The sequence below is a fragment of the Gossypium raimondii genome, chromosome 11 (assembly GCF_025698545.1).
Source record: "Gossypium raimondii isolate GPD5lz chromosome 11, ASM2569854v1, whole genome shotgun sequence".
NCBI lineage: Eukaryota > Viridiplantae > Streptophyta > Magnoliopsida > Malvales > Malvaceae > Gossypium > Gossypium raimondii.
In genome coordinates, this window is record NC_068575.1 from 7,597,298 (window position 1) to 7,625,277 (window position 27,980).

At 33.1% G+C, this 27,980-nt stretch overlaps 1 protein-coding gene and 1 long non-coding RNA gene across 3 annotated transcripts; both read left to right on the forward strand.

The window, feature by feature from the left end:
- Positions 1–2,072: 2,072 nt before the first annotated feature.
- On the forward strand, positions 2,073–3,272 carry LOC105801266 (uncharacterized). Its single transcript, XM_012632585.1, has 3 exons — positions 2,073–2,494; positions 2,657–2,790; positions 2,887–3,272. The coding sequence occupies exons 1-3, from the start codon at positions 2,073–2,075 to the stop codon at positions 3,270–3,272; spliced, it is 942 nt and encodes a 313-aa protein (XP_012488039.1).
- Positions 3,273–5,252: 1,980 nt separating this feature from the next.
- LOC128034583 (uncharacterized) lies at positions 5,253–27,696 on the forward strand. 2 transcript variants are annotated; one of them, XR_008190657.1, is made up of 3 exons: positions 5,253–5,332; positions 26,021–26,101; positions 27,555–27,696. It is a non-coding gene; the product is annotated as an uncharacterized LOC128034583 (long non-coding RNA). The 2 variants fall into 2 exon arrangements; XR_008190656.1 differs by lacking the exon at positions 5,253–5,332 and adding an exon at positions 25,780–25,859.
- The last annotated feature ends 284 nt before the right edge of the window (positions 27,697–27,980 follow it).

A 27,980-nucleotide genomic window follows, 5' to 3' on the forward strand; every position in this document is an offset into this window, starting at 1 on the left:
TTAAATTTTAAATATATTTTAAACAAAATAAAATAATTTCAAAAATATATTTTAAATTTTAAATATATTTTTTAACTTTAAATATTAAATATATTTTAATAATATTTAAACATTTAAAATTTTAAATAAAATTTTCATAAAAATTCTTTTAAAAAGTTTAAATATCTTTAAAATAATTAAAAAATCATAATTTAAAATTCTGAAAAAATGAGAGACTTTAAAACAATTTTCCAATTTCTGGAACCAATTTAAATTGCGCCACCAGAACACCCTGCTTCTATTTTTTTAATTTGGTTTTTTTTTACTTTTTTTAACTTTTGTCATTTCTCTGACATTTTTTTATTTTGTCTTTATCTTTATTTATTTATTTATTTCTATTTCTATTTTATTTATTATTATTAATTTTAAAAACTTGAAATGTATATTTGAAATATTTTATAATATATATTTTTAATTTTAAATATATATTTTGAAATTATTTTTATAAATTTTAAATATTATTTTTAAATTATTGTTTAAAATTTTAAATATTATTTTATAAATATTAAATATATTTTAATAATATAAAACATTTAAATGTATATTTTAATTTGTTTTATAATTTTATAATTATAATTTTTAAATTATTTTAAATTATGATTTTAAATTATTTTAAATTATGATTTTAAATTATTTAAAATATATTATTTTTAAAGATATGACCTTTCAAATTTATTATTTGTTTTATAATTTTTAAATATATTTTTAAATATTTTTAAATTTTAAATATAATTTTTATAAATTATTAATTTTAAAATTAATTTTAAAGATATTCAAACGTTTTTTAAATTAAATTTAAAATTGTAAGAATTAATATTTTATTTGGTGGAGCCATTTATTATGGCTCCATCACTTTATAGTGTACTTTTTAATATAATAATTTAATATTTAATATTTTATTTTGAATGGCTCCACCTCTTGGTTCTCTACCATATATAGAATGGTGAAATTATTATGTTCACTAAGAGAGTTAAAAAAATATATTCAAGATGAATAATGAGGTGTTTTTGGTGTATGTTATTTTTTATGTTGAAATTATAGAAACTGATGTTGCTTGTGTATTTCAAGGTCGGCAAAGAGTAGGTTTGCGATTCAAAAAAAATGTGGAGCTAGCAGAAATGAAAAGGAAGATCAGTGCGAAAATAGCTATCCGTTGTGGAAGGGCGATGTCCAAATTATTTTATAAGTTTCCAGTCTCTACAGATTCATTCAAAATTTGTGAGATGCAGCTGTTAGATGATGATGACTTAGGCACTATGATGGAAATATGGTGGCCGATTGGGAGTGAGAACCCCCAACCAGTTGAATTATTTGCCGAGTTAGCAGACTTAGAGCTTGTTGAGAATGTTAGTCAAATAAGTCAACATCACGAATTTGACTTTGATCTTAATGTTGGATGGACAGACCAATTAGAATGTGAAGGGACATCATAGATGCCCAAAAATTCTAATTATGGTGGGAGTTCGTATAACAACCCTACCATCGGTCCCCGTTTACAAATACATTCAGAGGTGATAACAAGCACAGAGGCAAATGTCCGAGAAATCACCAATAATGGTGAAGATTCTGATCAAGACGTTGAAGATTTTAGTGACCTCGATGTTGATGAGGTTCCAGACGACATCGATGATGAAGGCCCGGAAAAGGTTGAAGATGTTCACGGCCATTCATTCAGTAACCCAAGTCGTGGCATTATTTTACGAAATGAACTTGGGGGCGACATGTTGAACGTAGATCCAGATGCAGCGCATGCATCCGAGTTTCCTGAGTACGCCGATATAGTACCTGCTCATAGATTGACGATAAATTCACAGTTCGAGAACAAGGCGGACTGTGTGTTTGCCATCAAACAATACAGTATGAAGTTGTCGATTGATTACAAGGTTGTCAAATCTACACCGACATTATATGTTAGGGAATGTTGGAGAGCCGGCGATGGGTGTGATTGGCGAGTTCGAGCTGCATTTATTTAGAGGACTTCACAATGGCAAATACGAAAATTAGAAGGGCGTCATACATGTAGTGTCGCACGTATGTCTCAAGACCATAGGAAATTGGATGCCAAAAGTATTTGCAACTGCATCATGCCACTAGTGAAAGATAGTCCAATCATTCCTGTGTCAACATTGATTGCAGACATGCAAGCTCGATTTCAGTACAAAGTTTCGTATAGGAAAACGTGGTTGGCGAAACAAATGGCTATGCAACAATTGTACGGTGACTGGGATGAGTCATACAATGAACTTCAGGGTTGGATTTTAGCGATGGTGGAGTATATCCCAGGCACTATCGTGGACTTACAAACGTTGCCTTATAGAGGCCATAATGGACAATTGGAATTAGGGAGAAGAGTTTTTCGTCGACTGTTTTGGACTTTCGATCTATGTGTTAGAGCCTTCCCCTACTGCAAACCACTAGTGCAATTTGATGGAACATGGCTTTGTGGAAAATACACGTAAATACTTCTGATTGCGGTTGCACAAGACGGTAACGAAAATGTACTACCGATCACTTTTGCCATCGTGGAGTCTGAGAACTCCGAATCGTGGGCGTATTTCATTCAGAACTTACGGAGACATGTTGCCAGGTAAGACAACATTTGCATTATCTCCGACAGATCGAAGGGTCTTGTTGCTGCGATTAAACAATCTGAGGTTCCATGGAGGTCCGTCTATTGTATTCGTCACATCGCTGTCAACTTCCACAATCAGTACAAGAACAAAGACTGGCGCAAACAAATTATGAACATGGGTAAAAATATCGTATTTTAATTCGTATTTGTAATTATTTTGAGTCCATTTCCTAATTTAAATAGTAACATAACTTAAAATTGGAATACATACGTAGGATACGAGCTGAAAGCACACCGTTTTAGACATAAGTTGGCGAGGTTAGAGACTAATATGGAGGGGTCCAATCCTTCTCTCAGACAGTGGTTAGGTAACATAGAGCCGTGGCAATGGGCTCAATGTTTTGACGAGGGGTACCGGTATGGTCAAATGACAACTAACCTCGTTGAGGCCATTAACTCTATCTTGAGGCATACGCATCACTTGCCAATTTCAGCGGTTTTTTCAGCCACATTTTATAGGCTAACAACCTTAATGCCAAAAATGGGGTTGAAACAAGCAAAACAGTTAGAGGCAGGACACGTGTACATCGAAAAAATTAGGGATGCCATGACAGAGAACATTCAAAGGGCTAGGTCGATGAATGCAGAACTATATTCCTGAAATTTGAAAACTTTTCAAGTGATAGAGTATATCGATTTCCGGTCGAGGATCCCACCACGGTCTTACGGAGTTGATCTCTGAAACAGGCGATGTGAGTGCGGGATGTTTCAAACACTACGTTATCCGTGTACGCATGTGATTGCAGCGTGTGCTACCTACAGTTTGAATGCTGAACAATATATCAATGATGTGTACACACTAGAACATACGTTGCGTATTTAGGGTAACGAGTTCCCCGTATTAAGGGATGGATCAACATGGGAAGTGCAATCACCTGTGTTCGAGATGTTACTAGATTGGTCACTACGTAGGAGAATCAAAGGTAGACCGACAACAATGAGGATTCGAAACGACATGGATATAAGAGAACAAGTCGATCCAAAACGTTGCACCATATGTAGAACAGTTGGCCACAATCAGAGCAAATGTCCCCATAAAAACGTCTACACTGGTCAATCTTCACGGTCTGAAAGAAATTAAATGTTGTACCTGATGTTTGCATTTTATGATCTCTTAGAAATAAAGTTTATATTATTTAGTGTTAAGTTTTTACTTAAAATTAACAGTTGGAACTTTAAATACTTTAAAAGATATTATAAATTATATAAAAAAAGACTAATATATAAGTTGTGGAACCCTAAACTAATACAAGAAATATTACATAACACTTGAAATTTACATAACTTAAAATTGGAAAGAACCGAGAGTGGTATCGTCGTTTGGGGTATAACGATTCACGAGCCTTCATTGACGGGGTGGACATTGGGGTGTACTGTAAACATCAGGAAGATCGGCAGCTGGATCAAACGTGGCCTGAGGCGGGGTGGAGTACATGTTATTACCAAACATATCAAATGATATCGGTGGTTGCTCTTGGTGAAATAAACTCGAACCGCCTATGTCTAGGTGATATGAACTTGAATTGCCTATGTCTGGGTGATATGAACTTGAACCGCCTATGTCTGGGTGATATGAACTTGAACCGGCAATGTCCGAGTGATATGAACTGCTCTGCGACTCATCACAAAAAGCGTCAACCCATTAGTCCGATGCGTTCAAAAGTTGGTCCTCCGAGTTGGGCTCCACCATATGTTGATCCTCTAGCTCCCCCATAGGTTGATTTCCATGTCAGTAGCTGTGACCCGGGTACTATAGTAAGTTGTCCACCATATAAATAAACACGCCATCGAGTCATGTACCACTGCATGTATTCAGTCGAGGGACTAAAGTCAAACATGCACGAGTGCATCTCGGTACTTTGTCATCTGGGCATTCCATAGTGCTACAAAAGATTGATGTTCCACGCTCCAATCTGTTGTATGTTTCCCCCTCATGGTCTTACCGTGGACTTCATCAAATTGTTCTGGCTCGATCGGCATAAATTGTCTAAACTCAAATTGTCACATAACTCGATCACCGTTGTACCACTCAATGGTTGAAAAGTTGAGCACCGGCGTGTTAATGCACCACATATGGGCTTCAGCGCGAACCCACTGAGGAATAATGGTTGCAATGTTCATTGCAGAATATGACATCTACAAGAACTACACAATATAACATAATGAGTCAAGCCATGTAACAACCCGGTTTTGACCCTAATCGGAATAGTAGTTTTAGGACCACAAATTCGAATCAGAAAAATATTTTAATATTATTTTTAGTGTCTATTATATGTTAAGTTATAGGTGTGAAAAATTCGTGTGGAAATTTAATCGTTTGAATGTTCAATTCGATAAAAAGGGCTTAATCGCGTAAAATGAAAATTTGATGGTTAAATAAGAAAGTACTTAATTGTTGTTGACTTTATAAAATGGAGGCTTTATGCGGCAATTAGACCATTTTATTTGTAGTGGGTGACAATGGTCAAGAAAGACCTTGAATTATATGTTATATATATTTTATATTAAAGGTTAAGTTAGTAAACTAATAAATTGTTAATATATATGTTATAATAAAATTAAACAAAGCCATGGTTATTATTTTTCTTCCTTAGCCGAAACTAAACAAGAGAAAAAGAAAGAAAACATAGTTCTATTCGGCAATATTGAAGCTTAATTGAGGTTAGTTCTTTGTTCGGTTTTTGATAATTTTTACGTTTTTGGAATCGTTGCTTTGTGTTCTTCAAAACCCATGTTTCAATTTTGTGAATTGATGATAATTTTGGAATATGTCATTGATGAATGTTTTGATGAATAAAAGGTTAAATTTGAATATTTTAGATCGAGAAACGAAGAAAAGCGGTTTGGATCGGGGAAAACGAAAGTAGTTGAATAGTCGATCGTGTCCACGATATCCGAGGTAAGTCTATTAGCTATTTAATTTTATTAAATTAGTATATGTGTATGTATATCAATTTTATTTTTGTTGAGTTAAATTTAAAAGTATAAAATTGAATTGAAAGTATGAAATTATATATATATATGTGATAGGTTCGAATGACTATGAATATGCAAATATGCATATAAATGTCCTTGTAATAAATTTAGGTATGAACATATATGTATGTTTAAATTATATTCGAATATACATGTGTATTCATGTAAATTTTGTTGTATTGAATTTAGGTATGACATTACAAAGGTATGAGATATATTCGAACATATGCATGTATGTGTGAATAAGGTGTGAATTTAGTATAAAATATTTGTATAAGTTGGAGCAAATAAGCATGTATACTTATGAATAAATATTTATATTGAGTATAAGTATGAAATTATATTTATACATATATATATGTTAAATTTGAATATGTATGAGTATATAGGTGTATGTTCTTGTTTGAATATACGCATAGAGTAATATATATTTGTTAGATTCGAATATGTATATATGTACATGTATAAATCTTGTATTGAAATGGTATATGAAATTATATAGATATATATGGAATTCAAATGTTAAAAGTACATAGTATATTAAAAGTTAAATCTTATGATATTAGTAGTGGAATCTAAAGTATGAGGTTATATATATATATAAACGTGTTTCGGTTGAATTATTGAATTATTTAAGTTAGATTTGATGATTGGGATTTATATATATCCATGTGTTTTAAAGATATAAGTTATGAATATTGAGCTGAATTTTATGTGGATTTTATATACAAATATGAGATACAACTTCTGTGAATTGAGATTCTTTTGTTAAAGCTCAATACCATTCGGATTTATTGCCAGTGAAATTATTCAGACTATACGTCTAGCAGGCTAAGTGTCGGTGATCTGAATCAGGTTATAAACCTAGCAATCAGGCTATAAGCCTAGCAGGCTAAGTGCCGGTGAATCTGTTAAATTAAGTGATTATATGCATTTGATATATATATATATGATTTTGGTTATACGTATTGGATAAGTATATGAACATTTGTTTATATGTATTTGATGAACATATAAACGTTTGGATCTTTGTGTTTAGTTAGTAGGCACATATATTGGTTGTTATGAAAATTGTTGAATATATGTATGCATTCGACATATGTGGATTATAAGTATAGATGTGCATTTGGCTCATGTAGTTGATAAGTAACAATATAAGCTTTTGACATATGTATTTGAAAGATCATAGATATGCATTCGATGAAATGCAAATGATAAGTATACTACAAATTAGTATATGCAATTAATGATTATGTTTGTAACTTGATTTATAGCATATAATGTTTATACATATGTTAGTTTATATGTATTTTAGATATGCTATAAACTTACTAAGCTATAAAAGCTTACTTTGATTGTTTTTGTCCATTTGTTTTATAGATAAAAAATCAAGCTGCAGACTCGGGGATCGTTAGCGAAGATCATCACTCTATCTACTGTCTCGGTATTGAAATGTGTAAATTTTAACTTATGGCATGTATAGGCTAGATAATATTTTGGGAGTCGTACTTTAATGTACTGTATATATATATATATATATAATTAATAGCCATACGAAATTAGCTTATTTTTCTTATGGTTTAACTGAACAGAAATGTTATGTTTTGTTATAAAAGGTTAAAGTAGAATTTATAGTTATACTTACTTAATATTTGACTAATTTAACATAGATGTAAAATTTTTGTATTCTACTGAATGTCTGTGTTAAGTTGTGTTTTGTCAGGTAACGCCTCATAACCCTAATTTATCGACGTATACGGTTAGGGGTGTTACATTTTATTGGTATCAGAGCTACGGTTTAGTCAACTCTAGGACTAACGTAGCGTGTATGAGTCTAGCTATACATGCCATCACTACACCAAAATAGGCTTTTAGCGGCATATTTTGTGGCGTTTGATGAACAAACGCTGCTAAAAATCGAGCATTAGCGGCGCTAAACCTAAAACGCCGCAAAAACCCGAACAACTAGTGGCGTTATTAAAAAAACACCGTAAAAGAACATCATTAGTGGCATTTATTTGTAAGCGCCGCAAAATACCTTAACCAAAACGCAGCGTTTGGTTTTGAGGTATATTAGAATTAGTGGCATTTACGATAAAACGCCGCTAAAGAACAGTATTAGCGGCGTATTACAAAAAGCGCCGCAAATATCTTAACCAAAACGCACCGTTTAGTCTTGAGGTAGATTAGTGTTAGTGGCGCTTATTAAAAAACGCCGTAAAAGAACATCATTAGTGGCGTTTATTTGTAATCGCCGCAAAATACCTTAACCAAAACGCAGCGTTTGGTTTTGAGATATATTAGAATTAGTGGCGTTTACGATAAAACGCCGCTAAAGAACAGTATTAGCGGCGTATTACAAAAAGCGTCACAAATATCTTAACCAAAACGCACCGTTTGGTCCTGAGGTAGATTAGTTTTAGTGGCGCTTATTAAAAACTCCGTAAAAGAACATCATTAGTGGCGTTTATTTGTAAGCGCCGCAAAATACCTTAACCAAAACGCAGCGTTTGGCTTTGAGGTATATTAGAATTAGTGGCATTTACGATAAAACGCCGCTAAAGAACAGTATTAGCGGCGTATTACAAAAAGCGTCGCAAATATCTTAACCAAAACGGTTTCGTTTTGTTTCATTATTTGCTTTAGTGGCGCTTGGAAATAAACGCCGCAAATATTTCGGCAAGATGCTTTTCTTGTTTGGTGGAATGTTCGTTAAAACGACGCCACTTTTGTTTTCTGTATTGATATTAGTGGCGTTTTTGTCAAAAACGCCGCAATAATAGCCAATTAAAATTTTAGGTTTTACGGTTTAATATTTAAGTTTTATCGTATACGGTTTAGCGTTAATGTTTTATGGGTTACGATGCAAAGTTTTAGCGTTTCGGGCTTATGGTTTATACGAGTTTAATATATATATGCGCTATCACTACTATTCTCCTATTTGGTCATAGTTTAAAAGAAGCAGGCGCATGAAATTCAATTTCACTAAATTTCAACTGTAGGAGACAATATTTCATCATAAAAATTAATAATTAAGGTGATTGTTGCTAAAATCAATTGATACAATGTCGTTTATCATTCTTTCCATTGAAACGCCCTTTCAAACCTGAGTAAATGCAATTTGCCTTTTTCTTCGACTATAAAGTTATAATTTATATTTTTGAGTTTTAAAATTTGGTTTAATATTCGAAAAATTTCGGGATCGATTGGATATTGAATTCGGATTTATAATATTCAAAGTAAAAACAACGCATAATTAGTAATGTATTGATTTCCAGACATCTCAAGGGTACTAAAATTTTTCTATGTATAACTTAGAGCATAAAATTAAAATTGTAAGACATTATTGGAATAGTGTCAATCATTTATAAATTGGAATGCCGATAGTAGTTAAATAATACATATATACTTACATATATAAAATGGAATTATTTTTTAAGATTTGTAAAAAAATGTTAGATCTGTGTCATAATTTTAAACTATTTTAATTGAAATGAAATTAATAATTTCATATTAATGCATCAATTTAAAATAATGTCATAACATTTATCAAATTTGAAAATCCACTAAAAAAGAAATAGTTATAAATATAGACATATAAAATATTATTAAAATTGAATAACTAGTGGCGTTTTAACTCAAAACGCCATAAAAAATAAACTTTAGCGTTTCTTTTAAAAACGCCAAAAATAAATTTGCAAAACGGCTTGCTTACGCTTTCACTATATTCCTTCTTGGCATTTTCGATAAAACGCCGTAAATATATACGCAATAGGACGATAAAAAGCGCGCTTTTGATTGGATCTAGTGGTATTAGCGGCGTTTTTGAAAAAGCGCAAAAAAAAAATAATATATTGCGATTTCGGATTAATATTTATAAATAATTGTATGTGGTTTGGGGTTTTAGGGTTCGTTACACAATGTTTATTATGTTAGGATTACAGTTTTGACGATATGGGTTTAGAGTTTAGGTTTACAGCTCGGGGATTTGTGTTCAAGGTTTAGAGTTTACATTTTATATGTTAATATCAGGTTAGGCAATTTACGGCTAATAAGATAATGAAATTTAATATTTTAGGGCTTCAAGTTTATGGTTTATGATTTAGCGTTAATTATTTATGGGTTATGATGTTGATTCTTGTGTTTCAGATTTAGGGTTTTTATGATTTACAGTTTAGGGTTTAATGTTGTGGCGGTTTTGGGGTTTTTAATTACTATTTTGATACAGAAGTGAAAAAAAATTCGAATACCATGTTCTTTTCTTCTTATTATGTCATTATTAGGTTCAGAACCGACAGGGTTTAGGGAAACATATATATATGCATGGCACGATATCATGTATGATGAAACAGTTTAATATTGTGTACGAGGTAGCATACGTTATCAAGATTTGCATAACTTAGAGCATAAAATTAAATTTGTAAGACATTATTGGAATGGTGTCAATAATCTATAAATTGGAATGTTGATAGTATTTAAATCATACATATATACTTACATATATAAAATGGAATTTTTTTTTTAAATTTGTACAAAAAAAAAAAGAATATGTTAAATCTAAGTCATAATTTTAAACTATTTTAATTGAAATGAAATTAATAATTTCATATTAATGCATCAATTTAAAATAATGTCATAACATTTATCCAATTTTAAAATCCATTAAAAAAAGAAATAGTTATAAATATAGACATATAAAATATTAATAAAATTGAATAATTAGTGGCGTTTTCACTCAAAACGCCGCAATAGGTAGGCTTTAGCGGCGTTTCTTTTAGGAACGCCGCAAATAAATTTGCACAACGGCTTCGTTCTGCTTTCACTATATTCCTTTACTAGCGTTTTCTGATAAAACGCCGCAAACTTATTTATCAATTTTAATATTGATGTGGACCACTTAGATTGAGAGTATTTATAAATTTGAATATTTATTAAATATGTATAACTGAATATTTATAAATTTATTAAATACGTATAATTCAAAAGAATATATTAAATTTAAAAGAATGTCATAACATTTATGATTTTAAAAATGTATTAAAAATAAAAAAAAAACTTATAAAATGTGAATATTTAGTGGCGTTTGGAACCAAAACGCCGGAAATTGTAATTTAAAAATTGAAGAAAACGACGCCGTTTCATTGACGAGTATAGGGTTCGGTGGCGTTTTCTTTTAAGCGCCACTAATATGTTAAGATTAAACTGCGTCGTTTTGAGGGGATATCGGTTTTGGGGTATATCCCACTTTTATTAATTCCCATCTCAAATCCCTAATCCTAAGTTCAGTAAGACATCTCCCATTTCCCTCCTCCGTTTTCTTGACTTCTTCATCTCTTTCATCTTTACATTTGTGCGTTTCGCTTTATTGCAAAAAAAAAAAACCATTAAAAAGGCTTCATACGACATTCTATTTGTTGAAAACATTTAACATTATTTGCGGCAAAGAAGAGGGAGAACGTCGACGAACATCTTAAGCTTCGAATGCCCGATTCTTCGTATTTATAGATTGGGTATTGTCGTATTTTTAATTTTGATTTTTCTTTCTTATTGGTTCAAGGTTTTCGGTGTGTTCTCTGTCAAACCAATATTTTCGGTGTCTTCGACATTTTTGTTCATCCTCGATCGTGAAGGTTAGTTACTGCTTCTATTGTGAACTTCTGTTTTTGTGAATGGTTTAGGGTGTTAGAAATTGTGTTTAACTTTTGTTTTTTTTCTCCAGTTTTTGGTCAATCCATTTCATTGCTTTCATTTCAGTTTTCTTCATCGTTCTTAAGGTACAGAACACATGCTTTGTTACTGTTTATTTGTGGAACTCATTTGGTACTGTTTGACATGGTTATTTTCAGTCAATTTGGTACTGCTTCTATTGTTCATTACTGTTTTTGTCTGCGGTTTAATTTGTTAGGAACTGATTTTAAATTTTGTTTTTCTTCTCCAGATTTTGGTCAATCCATTTCATTGCTTTCATTTCAGTTTTCGTCATCGTTCTGAAGGTACAGAACACATGCTTTGTTATTGTTTATGTGTTGAACTCATTTGGTATTGTTTTCAAAGTATGGAACTTTGATGTCTAGTTTAGGTTTAATTTATTAGTTTATAAAAGCATTACATTAAATGTGGTGCGGTAGATTACATTTCGGTAAAGAGTTTACATTTTAAGTTGAATTTTATTAAGCCATGTTGTTTTTGAGTATGATTTTTAAGGTCATATATATACTCTTTGTTTGTTTCCTACTGTCTTTGATTTCTTGTATGATTTTACTACTTAACAGAATAGTTTGTCTATTTTCATATGTTTTTCTCAGTTACAAGTTATCACTATTTTTTAATTTAATAATGTCTGTTGAAATATAATGTTGGGTCCCACTTTCATTGTGTGGTTTGTAAACTATGAATTCGGTTTCTAAACTTTCGATTTATGGTTTGTAATCTGATTCAAATCAGTCCGTTTACAGCTTGCTTAAATCACAAGATCATGAGCATGTGTTAGGTTTTATTTATTTGAAATCAAATATTTTACTTAATTGGTAAGAGTTTGCAATGCTTAGAAATTGAACACAAAAGATGGTTTCCTAGTAATCAATCGTGCCAAAAACGCAATATGTTTCGGTTTGCAATACTATATCGTAAATATTAAAATATTGGACAGAAATATTATATCGTAACTATTTAAATTTATATTCTTTTTTTATATTACATATATTAATATGGGGCATTTTAACTAGAGGTGCTCATGGGCCGGGCGGCCCGGCCTATTCTGACCCCCGAAATATGGGAGGGTTTGGGTAAAATATAGGCCGAAATATGGGCTTGGGCAAAAAATGAGGCCCGATTAAAAAGCGGGCAGACCTCGGCATCACTTTTTGGCCGGGCCCGGCTCGCCCGACCGAATATAATAAATATTTTTATTTTTTTAATTTTAAAATACTTTTTTAAAACTTTTTTAATTTTAAATTTTTTTAAAATACTTTTTTAAATTTTTTTTATTTTAAAATATTTTTAAAATATTTTTTTATTTTTGTTTTAATTTTTAAAATAAATTTTTGGTATTTATTTAAAAAACGGGCCGGGACGGGATGGGCCGTGCCCGGACTTATGAATTTTTTCCCGGGCTGGGCCTGGGCAAAATTCTAAGCCCATATTTCGGGCCGGGTCGGGGCCTAGGACCCGGGCCAAAAAATTTTTGTAAGTTTTATAAATTACAAAAGATTTGTAATAGTAAGATTTATAAATTAAAAAAGATTTGTAAATGATAATTTGTATATGGTATGGGTATATAACCTATATTTAAAACTTGTTACTATAAAATTTGTAAGTTTTCAAAATAATGCATCTTAATTGTTTTAATATCTATATAAGTTTTCTAAATTTATAAGTTTTCTAAATAAGTTAATTAAATTTATTTGTATTAAAATTTATTAGTAGTAAATTTACTTCATTTTCTAAATAAGTGTTCTAAAATTGGGAGAAATAAAATATATGTGTATTAAGTTTATCGTTTTCTACATAAGTTACATAATACACCACTTACATATCTTACAAAACTTATATAATACATAACTTATATTTAAGCTTGCATAACTTACATAATAATTTACATAACTTATATATAATAACAACATAAATTACATAATACTTTATGTTATAATACATAACTTGTATATAAGCTTGCATAACTTACACAAATTAAATAACTTACATAACACATATAATAACATAATAAATTACATAATACTTTATATAATAACATAATAACTTAAATAACTTATATATTAACATAATAACATAATAACTAACATACAATATATAAACATATATAGAAACTCACATATCTTACAAAACTTACATAACTTACATAAATTAAATAACACATAACTTACATAAATTAAATAACTTGCATAAACTTGCATAATTTAAATAACACATAACTTACATTAATTAAATAACTTACATAACCTACATAAATTAAATAACTTACATAACCTACATAAATTAAATAACTTACATAACTTACATAACTTACATAACCTACATAAATTAAATAACTTACATAACACATAACCTACATAAATTAAATAACTTACATAACCTACATAAATTAAATAACTTACATAACCTACATAAATTAAATAACTTACATAACTTACATAACACATAACCTACATAAATTAAATAACACATAACTTACATAACCTACATAAATTAAATAACTTACATAACCTACATAAATTAAATAACTTACATAACTTACATAAATTAAGTAACTTACATAACTTACATAAACTTGCATAAATTAAATGACTTACATAACCTACATAAATTAAATAACACATAACCTACATAACTTACATAACCTACATAAATTAAATAACTTACATAACTTACAGTACTTACAGTACTTACATAATACATAATACATAATACATAACTTACATAACTTACATAATACATAAAAATATATATCATATCACAAATTTCTGTAATTCATTTATGGTTATAACTGGCGTTTTAACTTACCCGTGCAAATTATTGTCAACGTCAGACTTCAAGAATTAAGAAATGGACCGGTCTTGGATGAATTTATCAAGGGTTAGCAACGGTTATCGAAATGGAGTACAATATTTTCTAAATTTTGCATTTCAATATGCAAGCCAGGAGAACATGATTCTTTGCCCGTGTAAGAAGTGTGTCAACATAAACTGGCATTGTCGTGAGGTTGTATACGAGCATCTAATTGTTGATGGGTTTGTTCGGGGTTATAAACAATGGTTATTTCATGGAGAATGCCCGCCTAGTACTTCTTCTTCAACGATGGATGTATCTTACTCGTCACCTTACCATCGATCGATAGAGGGATGACATGGAAGGTATGTTGCGAGATGCATTTAATATGCACAATCATGGTGTCCAGTTGTTCCCAGCGGACTTTGTGGCTTCTGATAATTGTAATATTGAGAGAAATGCTTTTACCGAACCGGGAAGTAGTATACCTCATGAAGAGCCGAATGAAGAAGCGGCGAAGTTCTACGCGCTACTTAATGACATGAACAAAGAACTGTATGAGGGATCAAAATTTTCAAAAACGTCTTTCTCTGTTCGTCTTTTTCAGTTAAAATGTTTGGGAGGGTGGACCAGAAACTTGTTGACAATGCTGTTAGAGTTTTTAAAAGAAATGTTTCCGTTTGCAAAAATCCCTCAGTCATGCAAAGATATGAAGAAAATGATAAAAGATTTAGGCCTTGGGTACAACAAAATCCATAGTTCCCCAAATGACTGTATGTTGTATTGGGGCGATCGAAATGACCAACAGTGCTGTCATGTATGCAGCCAATCCCGATGGATTAGTAGAAACACAGAAGATGGGAAGGACGATGAAAATGGTGCACAGTCGAGAAAGAAGCCAGTCAAGATTTTGCGGTATTTTCCCCTGATACCAAGGCTTCAAAGGCTATTCATGTCGTCCAAGACAGCGGAGTCAATGACGTGGCACCATGATGGACGAACCGATGATGGATTACTAAGGCATCCAGCAGATTCTTTAGCTTGGAAATCATTTGACAATAAATTTCCAGGCTTTGCAAGTGATCCTAGGAGTGTGAGGCTTGGGCTAGCATCGATGGATTTAATCCTTTCAAGATCATGAGCACTTGCGTGCGATGCTTGGCCATGGTGCTTGTTCCTTATAATCGCCTCCGTGGATTTGCAAGAAGCAATCTTCCTTATCTTATCTATGATTATCCACGGTGAGAAAGGGCCCGGAATGATATCGACATTTATTTACAGCCACTTATTGAAGAGTTAAAACAATTATGGGCTGGTGTCGAGACATACGATGTGGTGAGAAAGGAGAACTTTAATTTACGTGCGGCTTTAATGTGGACCATTAATGACTTTCCCGCTTATGCCAATTTATCCGGTTGGAGTACCAAGGGTCGTTATGCGTGTCCTTGTTGTGCAGCACAAACATGTTCGCAATGGTTGTACAATGGGAAGAAGTTTTCTTACATGGGGCATCGTCGGTGGTTACCAAAAAATCATAGATTTAGATTTGAGTTACATTTGACGGCGACCTTTGAAGAGTTCGAGAAGCTCCTTCCCAGACCAGTGGCTCTGAAATCTTGTTCATGTTGGAAGATATGAATTTCATTTATGGGAAGATGAACCAACCGCCAAACATTCAGAGAAACAGAAGATCAAATGATGAAGGGGATGAAAGCTCCGACGAAGAGGATGATCCTAATGAGGCGGACTTGTGGAAAAAAAAAGTATTTTTTTGAGTTGCCTTATTGGGAGCATCACCTTTTACGACACAATCTTGATGTTATGCACATTGAGAAAAATGTCTGCGAGAACATTGTGGGTACAATTTTGAACGTCGACGGAAAATCAAAAGACAATCTTCAGAGTCGACTTGATTTAGTCCAAATGGGGATTCGACCTGATCTTCATCCTAATCCACTTCCGAATGGGAAATATCGGTTGCCGCCTTCTATTTTCTTAATGTCCAAGACGGAGAAAGAACTGTTTTGCATGGTGTTGAAGGATATAAAGGTTTCAGATGCGTATGCATCAAATATATCTCGATGTGTTAGTGTTAAAGATCGAAGATTATATTCGCTAAAATCACATGACTATCACATCTTGATGCAAGATTTAATGCCAGTTGCTCTACGATGTTGTATGTCCAAAAAGGTGACGTCTTGTATCATTGAACTATCCAACATAATGAAAGCCATTTGTGGCAAAGTTTTGGATGTTCAAGAACTTCAGAAGGTACAGGATCGAGCCGTTTTGACTTTATGCAACATGGAGAAAATCTTCCCACCTTCCTTCTTCACCATTATGGTTCACTTGATAATTCATCTCCCGCACGAAGCAATTCTTGGCGGACCCGTTTTCTATCGATGGATGTATCCCATAGAAAGGTGTTAAAGAAGTATTTTTAAAACTTTCCTTCATTCACCTCTATGCCTTTAGTTACAACTTTTGATAATGTTGTATATTGTGTTTAGGTTCCTATCCAAATTAAAGTCTTACTGCCGCAACAAGCGATATCCAGAAGGATCGATTGCTGAAGGCTACTTGGCAGAGGAATGTATGACCTTCTCTGCTCAAGATATTTGGAAGATGTCGAAACAAGGTTGAACAGACCAAATAGGAATGCTGGACTCACGGACTATAACTTAGCCGATACTTATTTGTTCCAAAGTTTTGGAGAACCAATCGGCAAAGTTGAAATTGCAGAATTAGATCATTTATCGTGGGTACAAGCACATCGATATGTTCTGTTTCACCACGAATCATTGGAACGTTTACGGAAGTAAGTTCTACAAATTTTATAAATATTTATCAAACTAAATATTGTTTATCTTCTAACAAAGATCACATTTTTTTAACATAGTGAGTACAAACAAATATTGAGATCTCGTTCACGCTCCCGAAGAACACAACATCGAGATATCAATAAGTTGTTTACGTAATCTTTTATGAATGGTTAAGCCAAGCGGTATGCGCTTGGAGCTTCCGCACAAATTATAATGCTTTCTCATAACATTTTTAATTACTCGGTTTACTTTCCATTCAATAGGTTTGGAGTGGGAAGAGCGTAAGCGACGAGTTAAATGGCTCTCCCAAGGTCCAAATCGAGTGGTTAAAAGATATAGTGCGTTCCTCATCAACGGATTCAGATTTCATACAAAATATCGCGAGAGGTTGAGGAGAACGCAAAATTGTGGAATATTTGTTAATTACGCAATTACAAGTTATGCTAGTGCTAGGGACAATAATCACGTCGAGGAAATGTGGAATATTTGGACATCTTCTCGACATAATTGAGTTGGATTACTACGGCAAATGGAAAGTTGTCTTATTTCGAGGTGATTGGGCCGATGTTAATACAGCTCGTGGAATCAAGCAAGATCAATTTGGTTTTACAATGGTGAACTTTGACCGATTGATTCACACAGGACAACAACTGATAGATGAGCCGTATGTATTCTCAAGTCAAGTCAAACAAGTTTTTTATTCAAAAGATCCAACTGATGAGGGTTGGTACGTTGTACTCCGTAACATCCCTAGAGACTTGTTTGACATGGGCAGTGGAAGTAGAGATAACATCGACGACAGATCAGAAACTGTCATTTCCAGAACAAAACTTAAACGATAATATCCCTAGTACTAGTGCACAATTTTAATGGGTTCGTCAGGATACGAATGAAAATATTTACGAATAATGATGTAGTAAGATTTTACGATTGTTTAATTATATGTAATATCATAATTTAAATCTTGGTCTTATTATATATTTCAACTATTTTATATGTGTTGTTATTGTTGTAATTAGTTATTAAGTTTACTTACATTTTATGTGTATTGCGATAAAATGCCTAGAAGAAAAATTGTAAGGAAAGCATTGTTCAAAATGATCCAAACTCGATGAAACAAATAGTCTTGAACAACGATGGCAATTGGATCTTGAATGTTCGATTACACGAGGATCCTCGAAAGTTCAAAGTAATTTTACATTTAATTTACATGCGTGTTGACTTATAATTGATTTATTTTTCAAATTCTTATATTATAATATACCATTTGTAGCTGAAAATGGTGGGGCCGCAGAGGTCGAGGGCGTCGCTACTTAGAGAGTTATCTGAGTTAGATCCAATCGGCGTGTCAAGGTATGCGAAACAATTTTGGTTAGCCTGTTGGATCAGAAGCTCGACTTTTAGCAGGATACATGGGCATTTTAGCACGAAATGCGAATATGTTACCTATCAACTACGAGTCATTGCGTCAAATGCCCGATAGCAACAAAAACCAAGCCCTCGATAATATTAAGGTAACAAAATGTTAATGTCATCTGTAATGCTTGGGAAATAGTTTCATTTATATTTACTTTATTAACTTGTGTTTTTTGTAGGCGAGGTTTGCTTTAGAGGTCTCGGATGCTTATGTAAAGAAGGCATTGGGAAAAAGATGGAGAGACAATAAAAGTACTTTAAAGAAAAATTATTATAAGACAAAATCAACCCTCGATGAGAAATTGCAAAATGTCCCGCCGGGTATGTTGAGGTACCAATGGGAAGATGCGGTTAGATTTTGGCATTCTCAGAAAGGCGAGGTACGACGTACTTCCAAACTATTGTAATTATTTTGGTTTATAGTATTTACTATTTACGTATTAAAAATTTTATAACGTAGGATCGTGAACGAGTTGGAAAAAGTAGCCGGCAGCAACAAAAATTCACTCACACAGCCGGGTCGAGAAGTTTTGTATGTGTAGCTGAGGCGGAGGTATTTTAAATTTTTTAATATTCTTAAATATGTATAAATTTCTATTAAATAATATTTTTACTACTATATTGTAGGAGCGATTAAATGCGGTCAAAAGTTGGACGCCTTCAACTTTTGAAATTACACATAAGAAGAAAGATGGATCTGCTATGACTCAAAGTGGTGAAATTATGGTACGTTTACTTAATACGATTTGACTTATTTTAGTTATTTATAGTGTTTATTTTCTAATGGTTTAATTCATTGCTTGTAATGCGACTATTGTTATATTGCATTTGTTTTTTCTAATATATATTGCATTCCTAACTATGTGATTTATTTATTAGGAAAAACTAAAGGAAAAAAAGACGGAGTACGAAGCGATTGCTTCTAGTGATAGTTCTGTTTATCTTGAAGACATTGATAACCGGATTATTGCTGAAGTTTTGGGTCTTGAAAAGTATGGTCGGGTTCGATTTCAATGATCTTTTATCAGCCCAACCCAATATTTTGGATCCAGCTCGCACCAATACATGGCTTCGGGGAGTCAATCTCAAGCTGAAGTTCAGAGGTTAAATGACCAGATGGCTCAGATGCAAGCGACTACATTTGAGGTTCAAAGGAAATATGAAGAACTTCAGCAACAACTTAAAGCAGAGGTGGCAGGGAGGGAAGCAGAGGCTACAGCGAGAGAAGCAGAGGCCACATCGAGAGAAGCAGCGAGAGAAGCAGCGATAGAAGCAGAGGTTCAAAAGAAATATGAAGAACTACAGCTACGACTTCAAAAAGATGTGGCATCGAGAGAAGCGAGCGAGCAAAAAGTACGACGAACTTCAACAGCAGCTTCAGACTATGATGAAGATGTTTCAGCAGTCGCAACTTCCGCCGTCATAGTGTATATTGCATAAATATTTTTATTATTTTAACTTTTAACGTTTTTGTAAAGAAAAGTATGAATTCACTTTTATTTATATCAATTAATATTATTTTAGTCATTATATTATATAAATTTATTGTTTTTGGTTAGTTTAGATCTGGTTGCTTTTGATTTGTTGTTGCAGGAGGGCTGAAAAAACAGAAAATTTTATTTTAAAAAAATCCTAAAATTAGTGGCGTTTTTTAAAAAAGCGCCGCTAAAAGTTATATCAAATAGTGGCGTTTGTGAAATAAGCGTCGCTAAAGAACACTACTATTAGCGGCGTTTTTGAACAAGCGCCGCTATAGAACATTACTTTTAGCGGCGTTTTCTTCCAAAACGCCGCTAAAGAACATGATCTTTAGCGGCGTTTTTTCTTAAGCGCCGCTAAAGAACATGATCTTTAGCGGTGTTTTTTCCTAAGCGCCACTAAAGAACATGATCTTTAGCGGCGTTTTTTCATAAGCGCCGCTCAAGAACATGATCTTTAGCGGCGTTTTTTCATAAGCGCCGCTAAAGAACATGATCTTTAGCGGCGTTTATTTTCTTAGCGCCGCTAAAGAACATGATCTTTAGCGGCGTTTTTTCATAAGTGCCGCTAAAGAACATGATCTTTAGCGGCGTTTATTTTCTTAGCGCCGCTAAAGAACATGATCTTTAGCGGCGTTTTTTTCTGTAAGCGCCGCAAAAGTTAGCGACGTAGTTGTTAGCGGCATTTTTTGTGGCGCTTCTTCAAGCGCCGCAAATTGCTTTAGTGGCGTTAAAAAGCGCCGCTAAAGGCCTAAAAAAACGCCGCTAAAAACATGTTCTGGTGTAGTGCATATTTTATACCGAGATAGTGTGATGACTTCTGACATCTAAAAATGTGTTTTTGTATGGTAATGGATCCTGATCGAGCTGTAGTTGATGATGTTGAGAGTATAGTGCCTGCTCCCGTGCAAGTGACAGAGCTGGTTGATTCTAGACCGACCTCGAGTAACCAGGAGGGAGAGGCTAAACAAGCCTTCTACCAAATGATGAACGACTGGTTTACTCAATATATTCGGACTAATCCGGCTACACAATAACCTCCACCCCCGATTAATCCATCTTCGATTCCTGTTATACCTCAAGTGAGTGATCCGATGAGATTACTTAAGCCTCCTGCTGATAAAATTCGAAAAAACGGGGCCGAAGAGTTCAAAGCCACTGATGATGATGATGCTGAGCGAGCTGAATTCTGGCTCGATAATACTATTTGAGTGTTTGATAAGTTATCTTGCACCCGTGATGAGTGCTTGAATGTGCCATATCTTTGCTACGGGACACTGCATATCACTGGTGGAATACACTAGTATCGGTGGTTCCAAAAGAACGAGTGACACAGGAATTCATCGATCGAGTTCCGTAAGAAATACATCAGTCAGATGTTCATTGATCAGAAACGTAAGGAATTTCTTGAATTGAAACAGGGTCGGATGACAGTGACAGAATATGAGCGGAAATTTGTGAGACTCAGTAGATATGCTTTAGAGTGTGTTTCGACTGAAGCTATTATGTGTAAAAGATTTGAAGATGGGCTGAATGAAGATATTAAACTGTTAGTTGGCATACTTGAGATAAAAGAGTTCGTAGTACTTATTGAACGAGCTTGTAAAGCCGATGAGCTCAGGAAAGAGAAGAGAAAAGCTGATTATGAAGCTTGAGATTCCCATAAAAGATCATTTAGTAAATTGTTCCAGTCGACCTCAAGGAAATTCAAAGAGGATCATAGCCGATCCAAAGCTACTGCAAGGTTTCCTAAACATGATCGAGATCGACCCCCTGTGAGTTCACGAGCTACGTCAGTTGCTAGTGTGGGTAATGTTCGACAAAATAGATCAGAGTGCAAGCATTATGGTAAATGGCATCCAGAAGATTGCAGATTTCATGATCGGTCTTGCTTTAAGTGTGGATCAAAGGATCATTTTATTCGAGAGTGTCTGATGGTGGCTGAGCAAAATCTTGTCTGATGCAGTACCGCATCGAGTAATGTGTCGATCGAGGTAGACCACCGAACATCGAGTAATGTTAGTGGTAGTCAGAGAGGGACAAAGGACACGACAGATCGATCTGAGGCTCGTGCACCTGCCAGAGCATATGCCATCCGTGCTCGAGAGGAGGCTTCGGCTCCAGATGTTATTACTGGTACTTTCACTCTTTATGATACTAATGTTATTGCATTGATTGATCCTGGTTCAACTCATTCTTATATGTGTGAGACATTAGTATTCAGTAAGACTCTACCTGTTGAGTCTACTGAGTTTGAAATTAAAGTATCAAACCCCCTGGGCCGGTGTGTTTTGGTTAACAAAGTGTGCAAGAATTGTCCGTTGATAATTTGAGATTTATGTTTTCCAGTTGATTTGATGTTGTTACCATTTGACAAGTTTGATATAATTTTGGGTATGGATTGGTTAACTCTGCATGATGCTATAGTAAACTGCAAACGAAAAACTATTGATCTACGGTGTCAGAATGATGAGATTATTCGGATTGAATCTAATGATCTGAATGGTTTACCAGCAATAATATCCTCAATGTTGGCTCAGAAGTATGTGAAAAAAGGTTGTGAAGCTTACCTTGCATTTGTTCTTGATAGTAAAGTGACCGAAAAGAAGATTGAATCCGTACCAGTAGTGTGTGAGTATTCAGACGTGTTTCCCGAAGAATTACTGGGTTTGCCACCTATTCGAGAGGTAGAGTTTGGTATTGAGTTAGTACCAGGGACGACTCCAATTTTGATAGCTCCGTACCGTATGGCACCGATCGAATTAAAAGAATTGAAAGTACAGTTGCAAGAGTTGACTGATAAAGGTTTCGCACGACCGAGTTTCTCTCCTTGGGGTGCACCAGTTCTATTTGTGAAAAAGAAAGATGGAACAATGAGAATGTGTATTGATTACCGGCATCTCAATAAGGTGACTATAAAGAATAAATATTTGTTGCCACGTATTGATGATTTGTTCGATCAGCTAAAAGGGCATCAGTGTTTTCGAAGATAGATTTGAGATCAGGTTATTATTAGTTGCGAGTTAAAGACTCTGATGTGCCAAAGACAGCTTTTCGAACGAGGTACGGACATTATGAGTTCTTGGTTATGCCTTTCGGACTTACTAATGCACCTGCTGTTTTCATGGATTTTATGAATCGGATCTTTAAACAGTATATGGACTGGTTTGTGGTAGTATTTATAGATCATATTTTGATTTACTCTCGTGACGAAAATGAGCATGCCGAACATCTGAGACTTGTGTTACAAACTTTGCGAGATAAACAGTTGTATACAAAGTTCAGTAAATGTGAGTTCTGTTCTGTAAGTCGATTTTACGGGCCATGTTGTATCAGCATCGGGTATTCGGGTTGATCCGAGTAAAATCTCAGCTATACTTGTTTGGAAACCTCCGAGAAATGTCTCAGAAGTTCGAAGCTTTCTGGGGCTCGCTGGTTATTATAGACAGTTCGTGAAAGGGTTCTCTATGATTGCGACCCCGATGACAAAGTTACTACAAAAAGACGTTAAGTTTGAGTGGTCAGAAAAGTGCCAGAAAAGTTTCGATCAGTTGAAAGTTCTTTTGACCGAAGCTCGAGATTAGTTCAAATTTTAATCGGGTAAATAGTTTGTTATCTATAGTGATGCATCTTTAAATGGTTTGGGCTGTGTTTTGATGCAGGAAGGCAAAGTTGTAGCCTATGCCTCGAGACAGTTAAAGCCGCATGAAAAGAACTATCCGACGCATGATCTGGAATTGGCCGCTATTGTATTTGTGTTAAAAATATGGTGTCACTATCTGTTTGGTGAAAAATGTCATTTTTATTCTGATCACAAACGCCTAAAATATTTGATGACTTAGAAAGATCTGAATTTGAGACAGCGCCAATGGTTAGAATTGCTGAAAGATTACGAGCTTGTGATTGACTATCATCCGGGAAAGGCTAATGTTGTTGCTGATGCCCTAAGTCAAAAATCATTGTTTGCTTTTCGTGCAATGAATGCGCATATGGCTATGTCTGATGATGGTGCAATAGTAGCTGAGTTGAAAGCAAAACCGTTATTTGTTCAACAGATTTGTGAAGCTCAGAAAGTCGATGAAGATTTAATTGCAAAACGAGCTCAGTGTGACTTAAATGTTGATTCAGAGTTTTTAGTTGATGCTGAGGATTGTTTGAGATTCAGAAACCGATTATGTGTTTTGAAAAATTCAGAGTTAATTTAGATGATTTTGAATGAAGCTCATAATAGTCGATTTTCTGTTCATCCGGGTAGCACGAAAATGTATAACGATCTGAAACAGCACTATTGGTGGCATGGTATGAGCGAGACATTTCTGACTTTGTTTCAAAATGTTTAATATGTCAGCAAGTAAAAGTCGAGCATCAGGTACCTTTTGGGTTGCTTCAGCCGATCATGATACCTGAATGGAAATGGGACAGAGTTACAATGGATTTTGTATCCGGTTTACCGTTGACACCGAGCAAGAAAGATGCAATTTGGGTTGTTGTTGATAGATTGACAAAATCGGCTCACTTTGTTCCGGTTCGTATTGATTATTCACTTGATAAACTTGTTGAATTATATATTTCTCAGATTGTGAGATTGCACGGAGTACCTATTTCTATTGTTTCAGACAGAGACCCGAGATTCACATCGCGATTTTGGAAGAAACTACAAGATGCTTTAGGTACGAAACTACATTTTAGCACAACTTTTCACCCGCAAACAGATGGTCAATCTGAAAGAATCATTCAGATACTTGAGGGTATGTTGAGATGTTGCATTCTTGAGTTTAAAGGTACATGGGAACGATACTTACCTTTGATTGAATTTGCTTATAATAATAGCTTTCAATCTAGTATCAAAATGGCACATTACGAGGCCTTGTACGGTCGTAAATGTCGTACACCATTGTATTGGACCGAGCTCAGTGAAAATAAGATACACGGGGTTGATTTGATTAAAGAGACTGAACAGAAAGTGAAAGTGATTCGGGATAGTCTGAAATCAACATTGGACCATCAGAAATCTTATGCGGATTTGAAAAGAAAGGATATAGAATTTCAGATCGGGGATAAAATGTTTTTGAAAGTCTCACCGTGGAAGAAAATACTCAGATTTGGTCGTAAAGGAAAATTGAGTCCAAGATTCATTGGATCGTATGAGATTATAGAGCGTGTTCGACCTGTTTCTTATAGATTGAGGTTACCGCCTGAGTTAGAAAAGATTCATAATGTATTCCATGTTTTGATGCTTCGTAGATACCGATCTGATCCTTCACATGTGATTAATCCGACGGATATTAAAATTAACTCTGATATGTCATATGAAGAAGAACCGATTACCATTTTGGCTCGTGAGATCAAAGAATTACGAAATAAGAAAATTCCGTTAGTTAAAGTATTGTGGCATAAACATGGAGTTGAAGAAGCAACTTGGGAGTCAGAAGATACGATGAAAGAGCGTTATCCAAACCTATTCACCGGTAAGATTTTCGGGGACGAAAATCCCTAAAGGGGGAGAGTTGTAACAACCCGGTTTTGACCCTAATCAGAATAGTAGTTTTGGGACCACAAATCCGAACCAAAAAAATATTTTAATATTATTTTTAGTGTCTATTATATGTTAAGTTATAGGTGTGAAAAATTCGTGTGGAAATTTAATCGTTTGAATGTTCAATTCGATAAAAAGGGCTTAATCGCGTAAAATGAAAATTTGATGGTTAAATAAGAAAGTACTTAATTGTTGTTGACTTTATAAAATGGAGGCTTTATGCGGCAATTAGACCATTTTATTTGTAGTGGGTGACAATGGTCAAGAAAGACCTTGAATTATATGTTATATATATTTTATATTAAAGGTTAAGTTAGTAAACTAATAAATTGTTAATATATATGTTATAATAAAATTAAACAAAGCCATGGTTATTATTTTTCTTCCTTAGCCGAAACTAAACAAGAGAAAAAGAAAGAAAACATAGTTCTATTCGGCAATATTGAAGCTTAATTGAGGTTAGTTCTTTGTTCGGTTTTTGATAATTTTTACGTTTTTGGAATCGTTGCTTTGTGTTCTTCAAAACCCATGTTTCAATTTTGTGAATTGATGATAATTTTGGAATATGTCATTGATGAATGTTTTGATGAATAAAAAGGTTAAATTTGAATATTTTTAGATCGAGAAACGAAGAAAACGGATTTGGATCGGGGAAAAACGAAAGTAGTTGAATAGTCGATCGTGTCCGCTGATATCCGAGGTAAGTCTATTAGCTATTTAATTTTATTAAATTAGTATATGTGTATGTATATCAATTTTATTTTTTGTTGAGTTAAATTTAAAAGTATAAAATTCGAATTGAAAGTATGAAATTATATATATATATGTGTGATAGGTTCGAATGACTATGAATATGCAAATATGCATATAAATGTCCTTGTAATAAATTTAGGTATGAACATATATGTATGTTTAAATTATATTCGAATATACATGTGTATTCATGTAAATTTTGTTGTATTGAATTTAGGTATGACATTACAAAGGTATGAGATATATTCGAACATATGCATGTATGTGTGAATAAGGTGTGAATTTAGTATAAAATATTTGTATAAGTTGGAGCAAATAAGCATGTATACTTATGAATAAATATTTATATTGAGTATAAGTATGAAATTATATTTATACATATATATATGTTAAATTTGAATATGTATGAGTATATAGGTGTATGTTCTTGTTTGAATATACGCATAGAGTAATATATATTTGTTAGATTCAATATGTATATATGTACATGTATAAATCTTGTATTGAAATGGTATATGAAATTATATAGATATATATGGAATTCAAATGTTAAAAGTACATAGTATATTAAAAGTTAAATCTTATGATATTAGTAGTGGAATCTAAAGTATGAGGTTATATATATATATAACGTGTTTCGGTTGAATTATTGAATTATTTAAGTTAGATTTGATGATTGGGATTTATATATATCCATGTGTTTTAAAGATATAAGTTATGAATATTGAGCTGAATTTTATGTGGATTTTATATACAAATATGAGATACAACTTCGTGAATTGAGATTCTTTTGTTAAAGCTCAATACCATTCGGATTTATTGCCGTGAAATTATTCGGACTATCGTCTAGCGGGCTAAGTGCTTGTGATCCGAATCAGTTATAAACCTAGCAATTAGGCTATAAGCCTAGCGAGCTAAGTCTTAGTGAATCATTAAATTAAGTGATTATATGCATTTGATATATATATATATGATTTTGGTTATCGTATTGGATAAGTATATGAACATTTGTTTATATGTATTTGATGAACATATAAACGTTTGGATCTTTGTGTTTAGTTAGTAGGCACATATATTGGTTGTTATGAAAATTGTTGAATATATATATGCATTCGACATATGTGGATTATAAGTATAGATGTGCATTTGGCTCATGTAGTTGATAAGTAACAATATAAGCTTTTGACATATGTATTTGAAAGATCATAGATATGCATTCGATGAAATGCAAATGATAAGTATACTACTAATCAAGATATGCAATTAATGATTATGTTTGTAACTTGTTTTATAGCATATAATGTTTATACATATGTTAGTTTATATGTATTTTAGATATGCTATAAACTTACTAAGCTATAAAAGCTTACTTTGATTGTTTTTGTCCATTTGTTTTATAGATAAAAAATCAAGCTGCAGACTCGGGGATCGTTAGCGAAGATCATCACTCTATCTACTGTCTCGGTATTGAAATGTGTAAATTTTAACTTTTAAAAAATGTCTCGGGTATCTATAGTAAAAGTTGGTGGGGCCAAATTAAAGAAATGGGTCATTTTGATAATTAATTAAATTTTTTGGGTTATTTTTATTAAAAAAGTCGAATATCTTTAAAAATAATTTAAAATCATAATTTAAAATATTATAAAACAAATTATATAATATTAAAATATTTAAAAACTAATTATAAATTTGAAAGGTCATATCTTTAAAATATTTAAATATTTTATATTATTAATAATATATATTTAAAATTTTAAAATAATCTTCAAAATTTAAAATAATATTTAAAATTTTAAAAATATATATTACAAAACATTTCAAATATA

Excerpts from the sequence above, each read along its gene's own strand:
- LOC105801266 (XM_012632585.1), top strand. The coding sequence starts at position 2,073 with ATGTCTCAAGACCATAGGAAATTGGATGCCAAAAGTATTTGCAACTGC. Across the intron at positions 2,495-2,656 it reads TGGCTTTGTGGAAAATACAC|ATCGAAGGGTCTTGTTGCTG; the intron begins GTAAATACTTCT and ends TATCTCCGACAG. Across the intron at positions 2,791-2,886 it reads CAAACAAATTATGAACATGG|GATACGAGCTGAAAGCACAC; the intron begins GTAAAAATATCG and ends ATACATACGTAG.